The 20,767-nt window shown below is 47.2% G+C and overlaps 1 protein-coding gene across 1 annotated transcript in view; it reads left to right on the forward strand.

The window, feature by feature from the left end:
- LOC115457549 (vigilin-like) overlaps window positions 1-19,489 on the forward strand; it is a 100,253-nt gene extending 80,764 nt beyond the window's left edge. The window contains exons 23-28 of the mRNA XM_030187004.1: window positions 480-614; window positions 14,427-14,570; window positions 14,664-14,843; window positions 15,000-15,116; window positions 17,605-17,736; window positions 18,035-19,489. Of these exons, the coding sequence (XP_030042864.1) occupies window positions 480-614; window positions 14,427-14,570; window positions 14,664-14,843; window positions 15,000-15,116; window positions 17,605-17,736; window positions 18,035-18,127 (801 nt within the window). The 3' untranslated portion in view covers window positions 18,128-19,489. The remainder of the gene's footprint in view (window positions 1-479; window positions 615-14,426; window positions 14,571-14,663; window positions 14,844-14,999; window positions 15,117-17,604; window positions 17,737-18,034) is intronic.
- The last annotated feature ends 1,278 nt before the right edge of the window (window positions 19,490-20,767 follow it).

Raw genomic sequence — 20,767 nt, forward strand, 5'->3', positions numbered from 1 at the left:
AGTATGCAGCATTTCAAGCTGATCCAGGAATTACAGACAGCATTCAGAGACCCTTGGGATGGGGTGGGAGAAAAGTCGTGGTCATCGAAGAGTGAAACATGGTAGTTAGATGTTGAGCATTGGATGCAGGACTTTCAGTCTTTGGTCACTGCAGCAACAGTCCTGTCTAGGAACAGTGCAGGTAGCTGCAGAGGAGGCTTGTGGTGCCAGGGTCCTTGCACTCATTCTGATTGAGCTAGAAGGAAAAAGAAAGCAGGCGTTATTTGGCTAAAGAAACAAATACGAGTTCTGCTTCTCCACTCAACACATTGTCCACAATCTATTGCTGTCCCTTCATGTATTTGGGCACACAAGTGTATCACTTATTCTCATACAGGGGTCTGTTTTACATGGCTGTTCATTAAAAGGGCAGATTTGATTGGTTATGCAGTTGAGATGTAGTGCCACAATGTGTAAGTATCTCTCCTTGTCTTTTGCAGGTGAACATCTCTGTACCACAGCCAGAGCAGCAGTCTGATATAATCAAGATCACTGGCCTGGCACAGAATGTAGAGCGGGCCAGGCTTGGACTGGCAGAGAGGGTGAAGGAGCTGCAAGCAGAGCAGGAGGATCGAGTGAGGAAGGGGAACAGGGAGAAATCCTAAAATATGCTATCTGTACTACAGTAACCAAGTGTTTTTGAACTGGCAAAACAGTGGGACAGCCACTGTGCAATACCAGCTGAAGGAAAAAGATGATATAAGCTTCATGACCTGTTGTCATTCTGCACCACATGAGCAGCCAGAAATAAACATCCACCACTCAAAGAGGGGCATAATCGAACGGGGCGCCCAAATTTTCCTGAGGACATCCGCCCAGGACGGACCCATGAAGGGGCGTGGAAACTGCTATTATTGAAACAAGATGGGCGTCCATCTTTCGTTTCGATAATACGGTCGGGGACGGCCAAATCTCAACATTTAGGTTCACCTTAGAGATGGTCGTCCCCAGTTTTTGGTGATAATGGAAACCGAGGACGCCCATCTCAAAAACGACCAAATCCAAGCCATTTGGTCGTGGGAGGAGCCAGCATTCGTAGTGCACTGGTCCCCCTCACATGCCAGGACACCAACCGGGCACCCTAGGTGCAGTGGACTTCAGAAATTGCTCCCAGGTGCATAGCTCCCTTACCTTGTGTGCTGAGCCCCCCCCCCCCCCCCCAAAACCCACTCCCCACAACTGTACACCACTACTATAGCCCTAAGGGGTGAAGGGGGGCACCTAGATGTGGGTACAGTGGGTTTCAGGTGGGTTTTCAAGGGCTCACATTTACCAGCACAAGTGTAACAGGTGTGGGGGGGGGGGGGGATGGGCCTGGGTCCGCCTGCCTGAGGTGCACTGCACCCACTAAAACTGCTCCAGGGACCTGCATACTGCTGTCATGGAGCTGGGTATGACATTTGAAGCTGGCAAAAAATTTTTTTTTTTTTTTTTTTTTTTTGGGTGGGAGGGGGTTGGTGACCACTGGGGGGAGTAAGGGGAGGTCATCCCCGATTCCCTCCGGTGGTCATCTGGTCAGTTCGAGCACATTTTTGAGGCTTGGTCACGAAAAAAAAAATGGACCAAGTAAAGTCGACCAAATGCTTGTCAGGGACGCCCTTCTTTTTTTCATTATCGGCCGAGGATGCCCATCTCTTAAGCACGCCCCAGTCCTGCCTTCGCTACGCCTCCGACACGCCCCCATGAACTTTGGTCATCTCCGCAATGGACTGCAGTTGAGGGCGCCCAAAATCGGCTTTTGATTATGCCGATTTGAGCGACCCTGAGAGAAGATCGCCCATCTCCCGATTTGTATCGGAAGATGGGCGCCCTTCTCTTTTGAAAATGCCCCTGAAAGGGATTTTAATCATTTAATTGTGCTAAGTAAATAACAGAACAATTATAACATAGCACGCTAGAGTGGACATGAAGATTAGGGCCAAGACCATGAAATTGCCTACTTGAAGGCAGCCACAGTAACTGGTGATGTTATGTGACAGATCCTGTGTGCCAGAGCTCTTTATTTTCTTTCCCTTGAGCATGTGTAGGGGTTCCTGCACTGGGTACAGCTCTTTCCTTAGCTGGCTTGTGCATGTTGCTCAAGGAAGGGAAGGAGGGCAGTAAGTGTGGCTGCGTTCCCTTGCTGTCTACAGAGAAACCCTCATTACCGATAAGCAACTTTGCTTTTTTCACAGATAAGCAGGGGAGCTGCAGGCACTCTAACTGGTGAATCCCAAGCTTCTGGTTGCCTTTTCTGCTGTTTAATGAGTAACCTAGTAAGCATTTGGTAGAGAGTTCAATAAGCAAAGAGATTGCACAGGACTTTCTGGTTGAAAGCCATGTCTCATGAGGATGTTGAATTAAGATATTAACATTTGGTGGAAGTATGGACTGGGGACTAGGTGGTGACATTGCAGCTGTCCAAGAAGGGGGGATAGCACTGAAGTTGGCCAAAGACCTTGCTTTATCTCTAAGGCAGTGGGCTCCAATTCTAGTAGGGAGCTTCTGAATGGTCTGCTGATAGCAGAAGTCAGTTCAGAGAACTAAGTAGATACGGTGTGTTTTCCTGTCGGTAAACCCAGGTTATTTGAATTGAAGGTGAAAAAAAGCTGAGGACTATTGAAGACTTTGTCACGCAAGTAGTAGAACAGAATGTGTCTACAGTCTAAGGTGTACAAGGTTTTTCTCCGAGGACAAGCAGGCTGCTTGTTCTCACGACTGGGTTGACGTCCGCGGCAGCCCCCACCAACCGGAAAAAAGCTTCGCGGGACGGTCGGCACGCAGGGCACGCCCACCGCGCATGCGCGGCCGTCTTCCCGCCCGTGCGCGACCGCTCCCGCCAGTTATTTTTTTCCCGCGACTGAGAGAGTTGTGCTTTAGCCTCTCTCTCGACTCAGCCGCCGGATTTTTCGACCGCGTTTACGCGGATCGTCGTTTTGGCCTATCTGGCTTCCTTTTATTATTTTACTTCTTTCTGTTAAAAAAAAAAAAAAAAAAAAGACTTTGCGCGTGTGGAGCACGCGCTCCTCCTTTTCCCTCGCTTTCCAGCGGGGACGCCTCGTTGCGGCCTAGTAGCCGCTCGGTCGGTTTCAATTTTCGTGGTGTGATTTTAGCCACCATTGCCGACTTTGACTTCGCCGACGCGATTTTTCCGTCGATGTCCTCGAAGGTCCCGAGTGGATTTAAGAAGTGTGGTCGCTGCGGCCGGCCGATCTCGCAGACCGACACCCACGCTTGGTGCCTCCAGTGCCTCGGGCCGGAGCACAACCTCAAGTCGTGTGCTTTGTGTCTCGGTCTCCGGAAACGGACTCAGGTTGCGAGGCAAGTTCTGCGGGACCGTCTTTTTGGAACTTGCGCCGGCCCCTCGACGTCGACCTCGACGGCATCGGTATCGAAGGCCGGTTCTTCGGTACCGGTATCGATGCCCGAGACATCGGCACCGATGGCAGCGACCCCAGGAGAACAGGTCCCGTCGGCCCGCCGGTCCGCCGGCGAGAGTGGGGTAGAGAGACCGCGTGGGCAATCGGCCCCGGTTACTCCCTCAACTCGTGAGCCACGGGACCGAACCCTGTCGGACCCGGTACCTCGAGACCGAGGGGGATCGACCTCCTCCTCCTCCATGCCCTCCGGCCCCGGTGACGTGCACCGAAAGAAGGATAAGAAGCGCCGTCACCGGGAGCCCTCGGTGCACCCCGAAGAGGAGTCGACGCCGAAGCGTCATCATCGAGAGGAGAGGTCTCCGTCGGTTGTGGAGGTACCGACGCGTCGGGGTTCCGGCACCTCGGTGCCGTCTCCTGGGCCCCAGCAGCTTCCGGCACCGACACCCTTACCGGCCCCCCCGCCTTTCTCGGCAGCGGGCCTGGACGAGTGCCTCAGAGCCATCCTTCCGGGGATCCTGGAAGGGCTGATGCGCCAGGCTGTGCCGGCCCCGGGGGTGCTTGCGCCCCCGGCGCCGATGACTGTGGCGCCGGCGAGCTCTAGCCCGGCGCCGGGGCTGTCGACACCGCCGCCGCTTGCGGTGCCGGTCTCGACTGCCACGCCGGTGGAGTCCCCGTCGACGTCGATGGAGGGAGCTCCGTCCCCGCCGGCGCGGGAGTCCACCGCTCGACGACACCGAGACCTTGGTGCCTCGACGTCGAGCCGGGCCCGGTACCGGACTCAGCTACATGAGCTAATGTCCGATACCGAGGATGAGGACTCGTGGGGGGAAGAGGAGGACCCGAGATATTTCTCCTCAGAGGAGTCTACGGGCCTTCCCTCGGACCCCACGCCGTCACCGGAGAGGAAGCTCTCACCTCCTGAGAGTCTCTCCTTTGCCTCCTTTGTGCGGGATATGTCTATAAGCATTCCCTTTCCCGTGGTCTCTGTGGAAGAGCCGAGGGCCGAGATGCTCGAGGTCCTCGACTATCCATCACCACCTAGAGAGTCCTCCACGGTACCGCTGCACAATGTCCTGAAGGAGACGCTGCTTCGGAACTGGGTGCGACCACTAACTAACCCCACCATTCCAAAGAAAGCAGAGTCCCAGTACAGGATCCACTCTGACCCAGAGCTCATGCGGCCCCAATTGCCCCATGACTCAGCGGTCGTGGATTCTGCTCTCAAGAGGGCACGGAGTTCGAGGGATACCGCCTCGGCGCCCCCGGGGCGGGAGGCTCGCACTCTGGACTCATTTGGGAGGAAGGCCTACCAATCCTCCATGCTCGTGACCCGCATCCAATCTTACCTGCTCTATATGAGCATTCACATGCGGACCAATGTGCAACAGCTGGCGGACCTGGTCGATAAGCTCCCGCCGGAGCAGTCCAGGCCTTATTAGGAGGTGGTCAGGCAGCTGAAGGCGTGCAGAAAGTTCCTGTCCAGGGGGATTTTTGACACCTGTGACGTGGCATCTCGTGCTGCGGCCCAAGGTATAGTGATGCGCAGGCTCTCATGGCTGCGTGCCTCTGACCTGGACAACCGCACCCAGCAGAGACTGGCTGACGTCCCTTGCCGGGGGGATAATATTTTTGGCGAGAAGGTCGAGCAGATGGTTGACCAACTGCATCAGCGGGAAACCGCTCTCGACAAGCTCTCCCACCGGGCGCCTTCAGCACCCGCCCCCACGGGCGGGCGTTTTTCCCGGGCCCGGCAGGCTGCACCCTATTCTTTTGCAAAGCGTAGGTACAACCAGCCGGCCCGAAGGCCTCGTCAGGCACAGGGACAGCCCCAGCGCGCTCGTTCTCGTCAACAGCGTGCGCCTAAGCAGCCCCCTGCGCCTCCACAGCAAAAGCCGGGGACGGGCTTTTGACTGGATCCATGGGAACATAGCCGCCCTACAAGTGTCCGTACCGGACGATCTACCGGTCGGAGGGAGGTTAAAATTCTTTCACCAAAGGTGGCCTCTCATAACCTCCGACCAGTGGGTTCTCCAAATAGTGCGGTGCGGATACGCCCTGAATTTGACCTCCCTGCCTCCAAATTGTCCTCCGGGAGCTCAGTCTTTCAGCTCCCATCACAAGCAGGTACTTGCAGAGGAACTCTCCGCCCTTCTCAGCGCCAATGCGGTCGAGCCCGTACCACCCGGGCAGGAAGGGCAGGGATTCTATTCCAGGTACTTCCTTGTGGAAAAGAAAACAGGGGGGATGCGTCCCATCCTAGACCTGAGAGGCCTGAACAAATTCCTGGTCAAAGAAAAGTTCAGGATGCTTTCCTTGGGCACCCTTCTGCCAATGATTCAGAAAAACGATTGGCTATGTTCCCTGGATTTAAAGGACGCATACACGCACATCCCGATACTGCCAGCCCACAGACAGTATCTCAGATTCCGCCTGGGCGCACGGCACTTTCAGTATTGTGTGCTGCCCTTTGGGCTCGCCTCTGCCCCACGAGTGTTTACAAAGTGCCTCGTGGTGGTAGCGGCCTACCTACGCAAGCTGGGAGTGCACGTGTTCCCATATCTCGACGATTGGCTGGTCAAGAACACCTCGGAGGCAGGAGCCCTCCGGTCCATGCAGTGCACTATTCAACTTCTGGAGCTGCTGGGGTTTGTGATAAATTACCCAAAGTCCCATCTCCAGCCAACTCAGTCTCTGGAATTCATAGGAGCGCTGCTGAATTCCCAGACGGCTCAGGCCTACCTTCCCGAAGCGAGGGCCACCAATCTCTTGACCCTGGCCTCGCAGACCAGAGCGTCTCAGCAGATCACAGCTCGGCAGATGTTGAGACTTCTGGGTCATATGGCCTCCACAGTTCATGTGACTCCCATGGCTCGTCTTCACATGAGATCTGCTCAATGGACCCTAGCTTCCCAGTGGTTCCAAGCCACCGGGAATCTAGAAGATGTCATCCGCCTCTCCACCAGTTGCCGCACTTCACTGCTCTGGTGGACCATCCGGACCAATTTGACCCTGGGACGTCCATTCCAAATTCCGCAGCCCATGAAAGTGCTGACGACGGATGCATCTCGCCTGGGGTGGGGAGCCCATGTCGATGGGCTTCACACTCAGGGTCTGTGGTCCCTCCAGGAAAAGGATCTGCAGATCAACCTCCTGGAGCTCCGAGCGATCTGGAACGCACTGAAGGCTTTCAGAGATCGGCTGTCCTGCCAAATTATCCAAATTCGGACAGACAATCAGGTTGCAATGTATTACGTCAACAAGCAGGGGGGCACCGGATCTCGCCCCCTGTGCCAGGAGGCCGTCGGGATGTGGCGTTGGGCGTGTCGGTTCGGCATGCTCCTCCAAGCCACGTACCTGGCAGGCGTAAACAACAGTCTGGCCGACAGACTGAGCAGAGTCATGCAACCGCACGAGTGGTCGCTCCATGCCAGAGTGGTACGCAAGATCTTCCGAGCGTGGGGCACCCCCTCGGTGGACCTTTTCGCCTCTCAGACCAACCACAAGCTGCCTCTGTTCTGTTCCAGACTTCAGGCACACGGCAGGCTAGCGTCGGATGCCTTTCTCCTCCATTGGGGGACCGGCCTCCTGTATGCTTATCCTCCCATACCTTTGGTGGGGAAGACCTTACTGAAGCTCAAGCAAGACCGCGGCACCATGATTCTGATCGCGCCCTTTTGGCCCCGTCAGATCTGGTTCCCTCTTCTTCTGGAGTTGTCCTCCGAAGAACCGTGGAGATTGGAGTGTTTTCCGACTCTCATTTCGCAGAACGACGGAGCGTTGCTGCACCCCAACCTTCAGTCCCTGGCTCTCACGGCCTGGATGTTGAGGGCGTAGACTTCACTGCGTTGGGTCTGTCTGAGGGTGTCTCCCGGGTCTTGCTTGCCTCTAGGAAGGATTCCACTAAAAAGAGTTACTTTTTCAAGTGGAGGAGGTTTGTCGTGTGGTGTGAGAGCATGGCCCTAGAACCTCGTTCTTGCCCTGCACAGAACCTGCTTGAATACCTTCTGCACTTATCGGAGTCTGGCCTCAAGACCAACTCAGTAAGGAATCACCTTAGTGCGATTAGTGCTTACCATTACCGTGTGGAAGGTAAAGCCATCTCTGGAGAGCCTTTAGTCGTTCGATTCATGAGAGGCTTGCTTTTGTCAAAGCCCCCTATCAAGCCTCCTGCTGTGTCATGGGATCTCAACGTCGTCCTCACCCAGCTGATGAAACCTCCTTTTGAGCCACTGAATACTTGCCATCTGAAGTATTTGACCTGGAAGGTCATTTTCTTGGTGGCAGTTACTTCAGCTCGTAGGGTCAGTGAGCTTCAAGCCCTAGTAGCTCATGCTCCATATACCAAATTTCATCACAACAGAGTAGTGCTCCGCACCCACCCAAAGTTCCTGCCGAAGGTGGTGTCGGAGTTCCATCTTAACCAGTCAATTGTCTTGCCAACATTCTTCCCCAGGCCGCATACCCGCCCTGCTGAACGTCAGTTGCACACATTGGACTGCAAGAGAGCATTGGCCTTCTACTTGGAGCGGACACAGCCCAACAGACAGTCCGCCCAATTGTTTGTTTCTTTCGACCCTAACAGGCTAGGGGTCGCTGTCGGGAAACGCACCATCTCTAATTGGCTAGCAGATTGCATTTCCTTCACTTACGCCCAGGCTGGGCTGACTCTTGAGGGTCATGTCACGGCTCATAGTGTCAGAGCCATGGCAGCGTCGGTGGCCCACTTGAAGTCAGCCACTATTGAAGAGATCTGCAAGGCTGCGACGTGGTCATCTGTCCACACATTCACATCGCATTACTGCCTCCAGCAGGATACCCGACGCGACAGTCGGTTCGGGCAGTCGGTGCTGCAGAATCTGTTTGGGGTGTAAATCCAACTCCACCCTCCAGGACCCGAATTTATTCTGGTCAGGCTGCACTCTCAGTTAGTTGTTCTTCGTAGGTCAATTTCTGTTGTACCCTCGCCGTTGCGAGGTTCAATTGACCTGGGTTCTTGTTTTGAGTGAGCCTGAGAGCTAGGGATACCCCAGTCGTGAGAACAAGCAGCCTGCTTGTCCTCGGAGAAAGGGTATGATACATACCTGTAGCAGTTGTTCTCCGAGGACAGCAGGCTGATTGTTCTCACCTACCCTCCCTCCTCCCCTTTGGAGTTGTGTGTTTTCATATTTTGCTAGTTATTCAACTGGCGGGAGCGGTCGCGCACGGGCGGGAAGACGGCCGCGCATGCGCGGTGGGCGTGCCCTGCGTGCCGACCGTCCCGCGAAGCTTTTTTCCGGTTGGTGGGGGCTGCCGCGGACGTCAACCCAGTCGTGAGAACAATCAGCCTGCTGTCCTCGGAGAACAACTGCTACAGGTATGTATCATACCCTGTTTTGTAGGCAGGGCTGGAAATAACAACAGGAGCGCTATCAACTAGTTGAGATGGAACTCTGACATGATCTTGGGTAGAAACTTGGTATGAGTATGGAAAAATACTCTTCTGGAGAAGAACTTGAGTATACAGGGGATAAGTGATAAGCTTGCTGGTCCTTCTGGCCAGTGTGATGGCAACTAGAAACTGTATTTTCCAGATTAAGTGCTTCAGTGTAGATAAAAGACAAGGAAGTAGGGGGTGGTCATCCCTACTTCCTTGTCTTTTTGCATTCCTTTTGTAGGGGACCCTTTTTTGTTTTCGATGTAGATAAACCCATGGGCTCAACCTGACTGGTTGGGTGTATCCCGAGCACTGGGTTGAGAGCCCCTGCTCCAGGAGATGACAAAAGGCATTGTGAGCAATGCATCAAGGGTCCGGACGCACACTTTGCATTCCCTGCAGCAATAAACAGGCCAAGCTCAGGTTGTCCACTTTAAGGTCAAAAGAAAACTTATGAGGGCCGAGTTTCCGACTGAGTGAGTCCGCAACACGGTTGTATTTTCCTGGAAGAAACTTGGCCTGAAATGTGGTCTTGGTAGTGTAGGCTACCAGATATGGCACTTAGCCTGTGGTTCTAAGCACATGGAGATAAATACAATGACTTTCAATTGCTGCTGTCTCCCAAATATGGAGCAGCTTCCAGATGTCATGTCACCTCCTGGGTTATCACCTCTTTCATGATGAAATTATGGGAGGAAGCTTATAAAAAAGGAAAAACAAGTTTCAAAATCTGGTCTCGTGTTATGAAACTCATCTTGGCGATGAATCTAGGAAAGGTTGAGGTGGAGTCATTGTAACATTGATCATTATATACCTTAGAAGATGAGTCCTGGTTTTCCCCTGCTTTATCTAAGTTAGCCCAGGAAAGAGACTCTTCTGGAATACCTTCTAATCCTTTACCTTGGCAGCCTTGCAGCAAATCACCAGTTAAATTACTTATATCCAAGATTTCTTTTAAAGCTCTCCAGAGCTTTGGATTTTAGCATTCGAGAGAAGCTAAATTCATTCCACTCAAAGTGTTCCATTGTATCTGTGTCTCATCCACAGATAAGTTTATTGCTCTCTCAATTCTATAGCTACTTTCTATCCTGAGGGCCAGCTACAACATGAGTATCACATTTTTTTATTTTTATTTTTTTGTAATACATCAATTATTACTCAAGGACAAAAGTGCTGGGGCCATCTAGGGCATCGTGTTCTAGAAATTGTCAGTGTACATCCTGTTCAGTTTCAAAAGCCTCAGTGCCATTCTGAGTCCACTTGGACATTGGCCAAACAGGAGTCAAATATAGCCTCATCTGAATCTGATTGGACAGGCTCAGAACAAGCGGACACTGAGGCTATCGCAGAACCTACATCACCCATGTATCTTCATCAGAGACACTCACCCATTCCTATTATGGCTGACCTGTGGAATGAAGACACCTCATGTCCTAAATTCCTTCTGAAATTTTTACTTTCCCTTATGGAGACAGAAGTGCCAAGAAATAAACCGAATTCTCGATCCATCTTAAAATCAGTGAAGTCTCCTTGAGAGCAAATATCACTTCCAATCCATCAGATATTACTGAATAGCTAGTAGGACTTATGACAAAACCCGCTTTAAAATCCAATCTGCTTCTGGACATGTCAAAAAGTCTAAAACTCCAAAGTCAGGAGGCAGTACTCCTCCATGCAGAAACCCTAAATTATTGGATATGCTATGCTTAACATTAGAATAGCACAAAACAATGTGGTATGCAAAGATATATTCGTGAGAGAGAATATACAAGGCTAACTAGTCAAACCTTTTACCACAAGAGGACGTTTTCAGTTGAATCATCAGATGATGGGCTCAATAAATCCTTTTATCAGCCTCTCACCAAAGTCTTCCTTGATCTGATTTTTATATCTTAATCATTTTTTCATCTCTTATAAATATAACAAATTGAAATCTTATATTTTATCTATCTTATTGAAAACTCCCAACAGCCCTGCAGGAGCACTGGTTGTCTGAGCTGTGTTAGTTGCTTATTCTGTGGTTTGAAGATGGCAAGTAAGAGAAAGTTGAGTACATTTTTATTCCTGTGGCAGGCTCAACTACTTTGAACCAGCCCAGAATTTATAGCTTCATGCAGCAGGGATCTCTGGAGGTGCACCAGAGGGATGTCCCATTGCTGAGCAGTGTGAAGGAGTGTGCCCAGTTGACAGAAGATGTCGCTCTCCCTCCAGATAAGTGACTGGAGACTAGCAATGGCACATCGACTCTCCCATTGCAGATAGTGCAGATAGATGAGGTCATGTCACAGGGTTGGGTAGAGAGGTTTTGATACCCTGCTGCCTTGCAAAGCGTTGTGGAGATGAATATCAGTCTGGCATGGGGAGGCAGATTTGCTGGCCCATTGTTTTTGGAAACCTTAGCCAACAAACTCTTCCCTCCCTCCAAGTCATTACCCTGGATTCCATTTGGTCACCTCTGATGAGATTAAATTATTCTTTCTATTTGTTTTACACTATTTTCTTTTGCCGAAAAATAGGGAAGTATTGGCTCACAGCAAAGGCTTTAGACTTTAGGCCCTGTTTATTAAGCCGCATTATAGGCGCATTAACATTTTTAACGTGAGTTAGCCATGTATGTGTGTTAACTGTGTAGGCGCCTACACGGTTAGCGCACATGCAAATTGTAGGCGCGTTAAAAATGCTAACATGCTTTAGTAAACGGCCCTTATTGAGGTGATCAACAGAATAAATAGTTTTGAAGATAAAGGTGATCAAAGAGGCAAATTCTGTTCTGATTAAAGATAAAGATCTATTGTGTTGTAAGATGGAACAAATGGAAAATCTAGCTAGGCACCTAACTCTGCATTTCCTAAAGATACTTTAAAGAAATACCTGGTTGAAATTCTGACTCTTCCAGAAGAAGCCTTTCCTCCCTTTAGTAAGATCTATTTTCTGCCTAGTTGTGTAGGAGAAGGTGAGGTAATGAAACACTGGAGGGAATCCTTACTTCCCTTGATGGTCTGGTTCAGTGGCAGTACTGGAAGGAGCTAAGAGAACCACCTTATTGCCTTCTCTTGGGTAAGGGCTTGTTTCTTGGGCAAAGGGCCTAGGTTTTCCTAAATGTTGGAAAGCTCCTAACGTGTTCTTGAGTTATTCTACTTATGTCACATCTATGCAAGGCTGATTTACGGATATTGATACAAGCTTTGATCGTCAATTGATTTAGATTATTTCAGTGCATTGTTTGCAGGAATTGGTACATCTGCCATTAAAACACTTGAGAGAATCCAGAACACGGCAGCTAGTTTTTTGTAACGTGACACGATCATATCTGTAGTGACTTCCATTCTCTTCTAGGATTCAATTTAAGATTCTTCTTTTAGCACATCTCAATAATTAGCCTGTTTGCTAACCCCTCATGTATCTATGCTTCCCCCTTTTTGTAAAACAAGTTGCCACCTGATACTAGAGATGGCCAATGGGATAAAATTTTAAGTGGCGTTAGACTGTTTTGTGGGTGGGTGTGGGTTTTTTGGGTTGTGTTTTTTTTTTTTTGGTGAGGGTCAAGAAAGATGGTGATGGTATAGCTAGTGAGGTTAAACAGGTTTCCATTTATCAATCCCATTCCCCTTCCCATCCCCTTATGTATTATTCTTTTGTATCCTTGTTGGTAGGCTTTTAAAAATTGTATTACCCTCCATATGTGATTGTCGTTTTGTGGAGGTGTAGAATTTCCCTTGGTTGGTCTTTTTATTGTGTGTACTGTTTTATATGTTTTTTGTTTTTCATAATTTTAGACTGCTCTTATTCTTTTTTTCCATTAATTTATTGTATGTGTTTTAATTTTAGATTTTTTTTAACCAGCTCTGGTACAGCTTATTGTTTATGTTAATTTTTTTAACTGTTATATTTTTGTGAGCTACCTTTGTTTTGTTTTTTACATGATAGGCAGTATAGCAAATCTATTAAACCTTAAAGGGGTCCTTTCATCTTCCCGGGTGACTGGCTAGTGTCGGACCGATCAGTACAGAAGCACAAACTACACGTCAAATAGAGGACAGATATAATAGAGACATTTTAATATTTCTGTCGCTTAAATGCACAGAGGCAAGTCTCGCAACTGAAAGGAATATATGACTTAGGATGAAGGTGAAAGGGGATAGACTCGGGAGTAATCTAAGGAAATACTTCTTTACACAAAGCGTGGTGGACACATAGAGCAGACTCCTGGTGAAGATGGTGAAGACTGTTTCTGAATTCAAGACCTCATCGGACAAGCACATAAAATCTCTGAGGAAGAGGATAGTAGATGTTACGGATAGGCAGACAGGATAGGCCATATGATCATTATCTACTGTAATTTTCTGTGTGTCTGTGGCAAGATGCAATAGAAATTCCAAATAGTCATCTACAGACACAGCTTTTGAGAGACATTGGTGATGCAGGCCATGTTCTTCTCATCCACTAAAGTGCAGCTTTGACATGTTCTTCGGGCCCAGACTGGCATGGGTATGTAAAAATCAAAATTTCAGCTTACTTTGGGCAACTCATGCTATTAAGTTTCCACACCAATCTGGATGTACATATTTCACCCAAGATAAAGAATAAGTCTTGTCTTTTTTTTTTTTTAATCATTTATTTACAATTTTTCATTTTAAAGGGTCACTTGCGAACAGTAATACAGAGATGACTGCACATTAATACAAGATAAGAAGAAAACAATCCCAACTAGATATATGGATTATATACAATCTTTCTGTTTCTTGGACCACAAAGTGAAGAAAAATAGGGAGAGTGAGATAAGACAAGGAGATCAATTAAACAGTAAACAAAATAGAAAACGTTGTATTAACCTGATTATCCCCAGATATTACTCATCTAATTCATTATTCCACATTGATCATCTGGTTGGCTTCCTCAAGACCAAATACGGTGTATAGTCAATTCATTTCATTGAGAACATACTTATTGTCCATATTTTAGTTAGAAATAATACATCTGATTACGTTCTCTCTCTTTTAAAAACCAGAAATTTTTGAACAATACATATACTTAAGTCTCTAATTGAAATCCCACTGATTAAAGTAATCCCAGTTTTCACAGGCTTCACTCCTTGTCTTTTTTTAAGTTTTACTTGTTTTCAGGATGTCTTTGGGTGACTGATGTTTTGTTTAGTGTGTTTCAAAGGTTATAGAAGTACTTTTCTGAAAGAAGGTGATGGAGTCCCTGATCCAGCAGGAGAAGGCTTCAGCACTTGCAGGCGTTTTAGTGGTTTTGAGCCCTAAAAGGATCAAACAGCACTCTGGTGCATATTGGTGTGGAAAGTAAATTCTGATAGGACAGGAATTAAGAGTGATGCTAGCATTCCTGTGATTGTAGCTGATTCTTTTGTTGTTGGTTAATTATTTTATTATTTTTATATAATGCTCTGATGCAAAATTACATACAAGTACAATGAGTGTCTTACCCATAAAGTGGATATCTGAGGAGACGGTGACATACTAAAGGTCACTGTAAATATCAGTGGCAAAAAAACAATTGAACTGAGATTATTCATGATCTGTGATAACCTTTCCTTTTGTCCCTTCTTCACCCATGATCTGTGATTACCTTTTTTTTTTTTTAACCTTTCCTAGGCCTTAAGAGGATTCAAGTTAACTTTGTCTGTGGATCCAAAGTACCATCCCAAGATCATTGGGAAGAAGGGTGCTGTGATCTCCCAGATTCGCAAGTTGCATGATGTCAACATCCAGTTCCCAGACAAAGGAGATGAAAGCCAGGTTGGTGGTAGCCTAAGGTGCTATAGCCAAGTGACTAATGTGGCTTACAAAGTGTTCACTTGATGCTTCCTTTGTTCTCATTCTCATCTTAAGGACCTCATCACCATCACAGGCTATGAGAAGAATGCTGAAGCTGCCAGAGATTCCATCATGAAGATTGTGGCCGACCTAGAGGAAATGGTCAGTGAGGATGTCAGACTAGACCACAGAGTCCATGCTCGCATCATTGGGGGTCGCGGCAAGGCCATCCGCAAGTTGATGGAGGAATTTAGGGTAAGGGATTCCTTATGTACTAAGTGTAGGTATTAACAGGTCATTATCTTGTTTTGTGGTACTGTATTTGTATGTTACACTGTTAAATATGTAAAGTGTATCACTACAGAGGGGCATGTACTCTAATCTCCATGCTCATCACCCTTCCCTTTGCAGGTTGATATCAGATTTCCACAGCCTGGTTCTAGCGATCCTGACCGAGTCACTGTTACTGGCTTACCAGAAGATGTGGATGATGCTATGGACCACCTTCTGAATCTTGAGGAAGAATATGTAAGTCAGCCAGAATGTCCTTGTGTGTGTGTGGGGGGGGGGGGGGGGGGGGCAAGAGGCTTAACCCCCCACCAAGAGATTCAGTTCCTCCTATGCCATAAAAACAAGGCCAACAGGAAAAGCAGATTGCCAGTAGTGTAACGTTTCTTCTGACAAAGTGAGACATTTTGCAGCATAAATCCCTGAGGGTTATGGAAGGCCTTTTACCCAGAGGGTGTTGGTTGCTGGGCTGTTTTTAGTCCCTTTTGCCATGCTTGCTTATGTCCTTTTTGCTTTGAATGTGCATACCCTATATCCTCACTGACCCATGTGGCCTGTTTGTACTGCTTCCTGTACGTTTTGGCAACTGCAGCCTGGAGTGGCAACACAAGCCTATCAAACTGCTGCTGAATTTTTCTCACTTGTAAAACCACCCATAATGTGGCTGTAGAGAGAATGAGAAGTCTCCTTGCCATAGCACTCATGGATAGACCTTCTGGTAGCTGGGTTCCTTCTCATTTTAGCTGGGTTCTAGGGCATGTGGTGTGTGCTGAATTTGAATTCCATGTTGTTGTATCCCATGTTCTTTATCATCCCACCAGAACAATCCAGACACAGGGGTTTGCCTTCTCCTACCAGCAGATAGAGACTGAGAATCACTAAGCTAATGATGTTGATAGGTGAAGAATTTTAAGCAATTGGCGATTAGTCAGGTAGGCCTGGTTGAAGTTAGTGAAGATGAATTACATTTGGGCTTCCCTCTGGTTAAAAATTTAAAAAATAAAGGGGAAAAAATAAAAACAAGAAAACAAAACAAAAAAAATATATATATATGCTGCTTTTTGAACAAGGGCTTGGCCTGGCTGGACATAAACAGTTGTGCTATCTTCAACAATACTCAGAGCACCTTTGGTAATGGGGGGAGGTGAGAACATCAAAGCCTTCAGAGGGGCCTTAGTGTTAGCGGTTTTTCATTAGGCAGGCTGCGAAGCACATGGCCACACAGTTTATAGCAGCTGTTACCACAAGTAAGGGCTGCGCAGTTTCATCAGTCAGTGCAACAGGTGGCAAGCAGACATCCAGCCACAGTTAGAGATGGCCCACAGACCTAATTCAAGAAAGGTGCCGTTGGGAGGATCCTATTTTGGCAGGAAATGCCGCCATTTCTGCCTCGGTGAAGGCAGAGGCAGGTCTTTTTCTGCTGAACTGGGCAGTGGAGCTAGAGGCAGCAGATGGGCAGGAAAGGGGGTCAGTTTCCTATAGGGCTTTTGCCCTGAATTTGTGCGTCTGATGCATAAGGCTTTTGGTATGCGGATTGCCTCAAGGAAGAGCCATCAGGGACCAAGAAGCCTTTTTTGGTGGAAGGTGAAGATTGGATTGAAAGGAAATCGTTAGCTTCAGCAGAGGCTCCTGAGCCACAGTGGAGAAGTTCCTGGAACCTAATTTTGGGATCAAGAGGAAAGGCTGCAAACGGAGGAGGTCTCTCCAATGAAGGATGCTACAGTAGTCAGGATGTTTCGTAGGATTATGCCATCCTTAATTGCCCAGGTACCTTTTGGCATTGAAGATTTTGGACTCAGAGCCAGCAGAGAGCGTGAAAACAGAGCACCCACTACTTCAGGGTATTAAGAAACCACAGAACAACCACAAAGAAGAACAAACCTTTGCATAAAGTACCAAGCAACAAACAGCAGAGGTGACAAAAAACACAACACTATACGGATGCAGAATTTTTGTATTTTGTGATCTCATCTGATTCAGCTATTTTCATCACAGTATTTGTGCAATTCATAAATACAGCAGTAGTGTTTGGTTGGTCTTTTATGAGTGGTTGGTGCTGAGAAGCCAGTTTTGGGACTTCGGCCCTCAGGGCAGTGGTGCCAGGATGACACCCACTGTAAGGATTGCTTTTTAAACATCCCACAGATTCTGGACTAGTGGGAAGCTACGTAATGGAAGGAGAAATTAGGTTCTCCCTAGTAATTTTCTTTGTATTAGTCCTTCCCACTATTCCAGAGACCCGAGGTATCTGAGATGTTTAGTTGTGTGAAGTAATGGGTCAGATAACAACTGTCACCTTCTTGGTGCTTCCTTCATATCTCTTATTCCCTTCAAGTTGTCTAGAGATGAGAGGTCCACACGTGTTTGCTCATCTGGTTAGTGTTAGATTAGCGAGTTGTTTAAGGTTGCTGTTGTTGTGTTTATTCTGAGTTTCTCCTTACTGCTTGTCTATGTAAATACTAAGGAACTGGACAATATCAAGAGAGAGAGGCCTCAGCTGTTTCTAGTTCTCTATCTCCACTTGCTGGTTGATGGACACAACTATCCTACAGGTTCTAGAATAATAGGAAGGACATATACAGTATGGCTATAGTCCTCTGCTCTCTGTGGGAAACCCCCCATTACAGGAAAGCAACTCCGTCTTCTCTGTTTACCACGTTACATGTTTCTTGCAAGGGAAGTTCCTCCACTTTACCAGTGACCCCCAACCTGTTTGTTTTACTTGCAGATGATGGATGTGGTGGAGACAGAGACTATGGTGGCCTACACGAAACCTCCCTCCCGTTCTGATGATGAGCCCCGGGGTCCAACCAAAGGATTTGTGGTCAGAGATGCCCCATGGAATGCTGCTGGGAACAAGGTAGGAGCAAAGAAATCAAGTTCAGTTCTGTTAAAATGATTTGAATATGCAGATGGTTTGTGCTTCTATCTCCATGACCACTTAGAATAGGCCGAATCTTTGCTACCTCTATCTCCATTGCATAGATGGGATTGCTTTTCAGTGAGGAAAGTGGAACCACATTTCCATGCATGCTGTGAGGGTAAAACCAAGACTGACTTGGCCTGAGCTGGCTGTCACCTGCTGACCTTTGCTGTTTTCACTGCAGACCTCCTGCTTTCCTTTTAATTCTTGTCTTATTTTTTCCTACTTTATACAGGCCCCGGACATGAGCAGTGCAGAGGAGTTCCCTATCTTTGGTGCAGGGGTTGCTCCCAAGCAGATGTCTGCCTGGGGCCCCAAGAAATTCTGAGTCACAAAAAGAAAACCACAGGAAAAAAAAAAGGGGAAGGGGGGAAATCATAAAAAAATCCCCCTCAACCAGCATTTTGTTCCCTCTCGTCCCAAAACACCTCAGACTACTGCAGACATTTTGGTGAAAATTTCTATGACTGCTTTCCTAGAAAGGTTTCACTTCCACTGTCCTAACCTCTTGGAAGAATTCAATTAAAAACACCAAAACAAAAGTGAAAAGAGGGGTTTGACCCCTGGTCGTGGCACTCTCCTCTGTTGTGATCCTCGACATATTTTGAAGACTAAGCCATACCTTCCTCTGATTTGACGGTTTTTTTTCTAACTTTCTATCTGGATCCTGTTCCTTGATTATATTTATGAGTATATATATATACATATATATATAATTTTTTTTAATTTTCTGAGCCAAAACAGTTCAGGCAAAAGCACAGTGAAGAATGTGACAAACTCCACAAATCAGTCCCCTCACACACATTTTTTTTTTTTTTTCAAGCTCTTTCTGGGTAGTGTGCCCAGAGCATCTTTAAACCACTGTGGGAATCTCATTTCTGTGTCATATTTTGGAATGGTGTTGGGTGTGGCTGTTTTATGTAAAGCAGTCTAGGCTTTGTGGCCTGTTATGCCCCTCTCGGCCCGTAATACACCAGCCTCTTCATGATTGAAAAGTTCACTGCCAAATTGTAAAATTCTGACATTGAAATCTCCCAGAGAGCTGCCTGTATAAGAATTTTGGATGGCATCACACAAGTGTGCTACTCTCTGATGCGCATGCTTGTGAGGTTGTGCATGAATTCACACCTTCCATGAAATTGTCAGATCCGAGTGTGTGCATTGCAAATGCTCAGCTTTCATTAGTAGCTCCTGTTTACTGCAGGGGTAAGAGACGAGAGAGAAGCCAGATGTGCCAGCAGCTTCTCTGGTTTTGTGTGGGGAAGGGTTACCAGCCGCAGTATTGCTTTACAGGCATTTTCATCATAGGCTGGTTATAAATTGTAGCAGGCCCTTCATGTGGGACCAAAAGGAACTTCAAACAGAACTAGTGCAATGACATTTAAAACACCAGCGCTTGTTTGGACAACAGAGAATGCTGTGAACAAGGGTACTGAAAGGGCTTCAATTCAGTGACATTATTTTTAAGCCTTTGCAATTTTTGTTTTGTTTTCATAATACAATGCTATCATGTTTTATTGTGGTTGTGTGTGTGCGTGGTTTTTTTTTTAATTTTCATTGTTTTGTTACTGACTTCACACCTATGAGTCACACTTGTGTTGTCAGTCAAAAATATGCAACACTTGAAAAATGTTTTTTTGTTGTTTTCTTCCCTGTATTGAGTTTGATTTCTTTTTTGAACATAATACTGTGACTTTTCTTTCTCTTTATTTGTACATTTTTTTATCTTTTTTTTTTTGTAGGTTTGTCTCCTCTTTTTTTTTTGTTTTGTTACTGTTTTTTTTTCTCTGCATGCTTCTCTTGCATTTTTTTCGTTTTTTCCTCTCTCACTGTAGCAATCAGATTACCAGCCCTGATTTATTGGAAATGTCTTGCATGACAGAGCAGAACTGTAGTGAAGCAGTTAACACAAGCTTAAAAAAAATTAAATATATTGAAATGAGAAAAACACTATTGGCCTTAAAATCTGACTGGGAAATATGCAACTCGCTGTAGGTCACATGGGTGACTTAAATTTTTTTTTTTAATTCCAAATAAAAGTGAAATAAACAAAAAGCTGTGTGTGAAGTGTTGCATTGGACATGCAATTAAGATTTGGATTGTGAAAAACCTCCTCCTCTCTTGATTTCTCCTATTACTAGCCGTTGAGCCCGTGAAAACGGGCTACTTTTGAAATGGGGGGGGGGGGGTTCCGAGCCCCCCCCCCCCCCCCCGGAGTCGCCGCCGCCGCCACCCCTCCTCCACCCAGCCCGAGCAGCACTGTAAACTTACATCAGCAGGCACATCAGCAAAGCTGCTGTCGGGGCGGGCTTCCTTCTCTGCCTGTGTCCCGCCCTCGTGTGACGTAACGTCGGCGAGGGCGGGACAAAGGCAGAGAAGGAAGCCCGACGGCAGCTTTGCTGATGTGCCTGCTGCTGCGTGGTGATGTAAGTTCACGGTGCTCGGGCCCGATGGAGGGGCGGCGGCGACTCCGGGGGAGGGGGAACGGTTCTGACGTCTGCAGCATGCCAGTAGAGACTTCCCTCTCTGTCCCGCCCCCATCATCACGTATTGAAGCGGGGGCGGGGCAGAGGGAAGTCTCTACTGCGCATTTGCGAGTGAGTACGGTCACTCGCCGTTTATATGTTTGATTGCATATGTGTCACACTGAATGGGTTTTTTTTTTTTCAATTTTTAAACAAAATGTAATATTAGACAAAAGGTATCTGAGCATTTTTGGAGGTCTAGAACAAGAGCAACAGTTGAAGAAGGTAGAGGGCCAGGAAAGTTAATAACCTCCTCTCCACCCTGGAAATTAATTTCTTACTTTACTGCTATGGAAGGCTTGTCAGGTAATAAGTAAGGCACTTAATGTCTCTGCATTTGATATTTTTACAATTTTCTTTTTGTTTGAACATTTTAATTTCAGATGTCTTAACTTTCCTTTTAGTAGCTTGATAAATAGGTATGCGTGGGATAAGCATAAAGG

The sequence above is a fragment of the Microcaecilia unicolor genome, chromosome 14 (genome assembly GCF_901765095.1).
Source record: "Microcaecilia unicolor chromosome 14, aMicUni1.1, whole genome shotgun sequence".
NCBI lineage: Eukaryota > Metazoa > Chordata > Amphibia > Gymnophiona > Siphonopidae > Microcaecilia > Microcaecilia unicolor.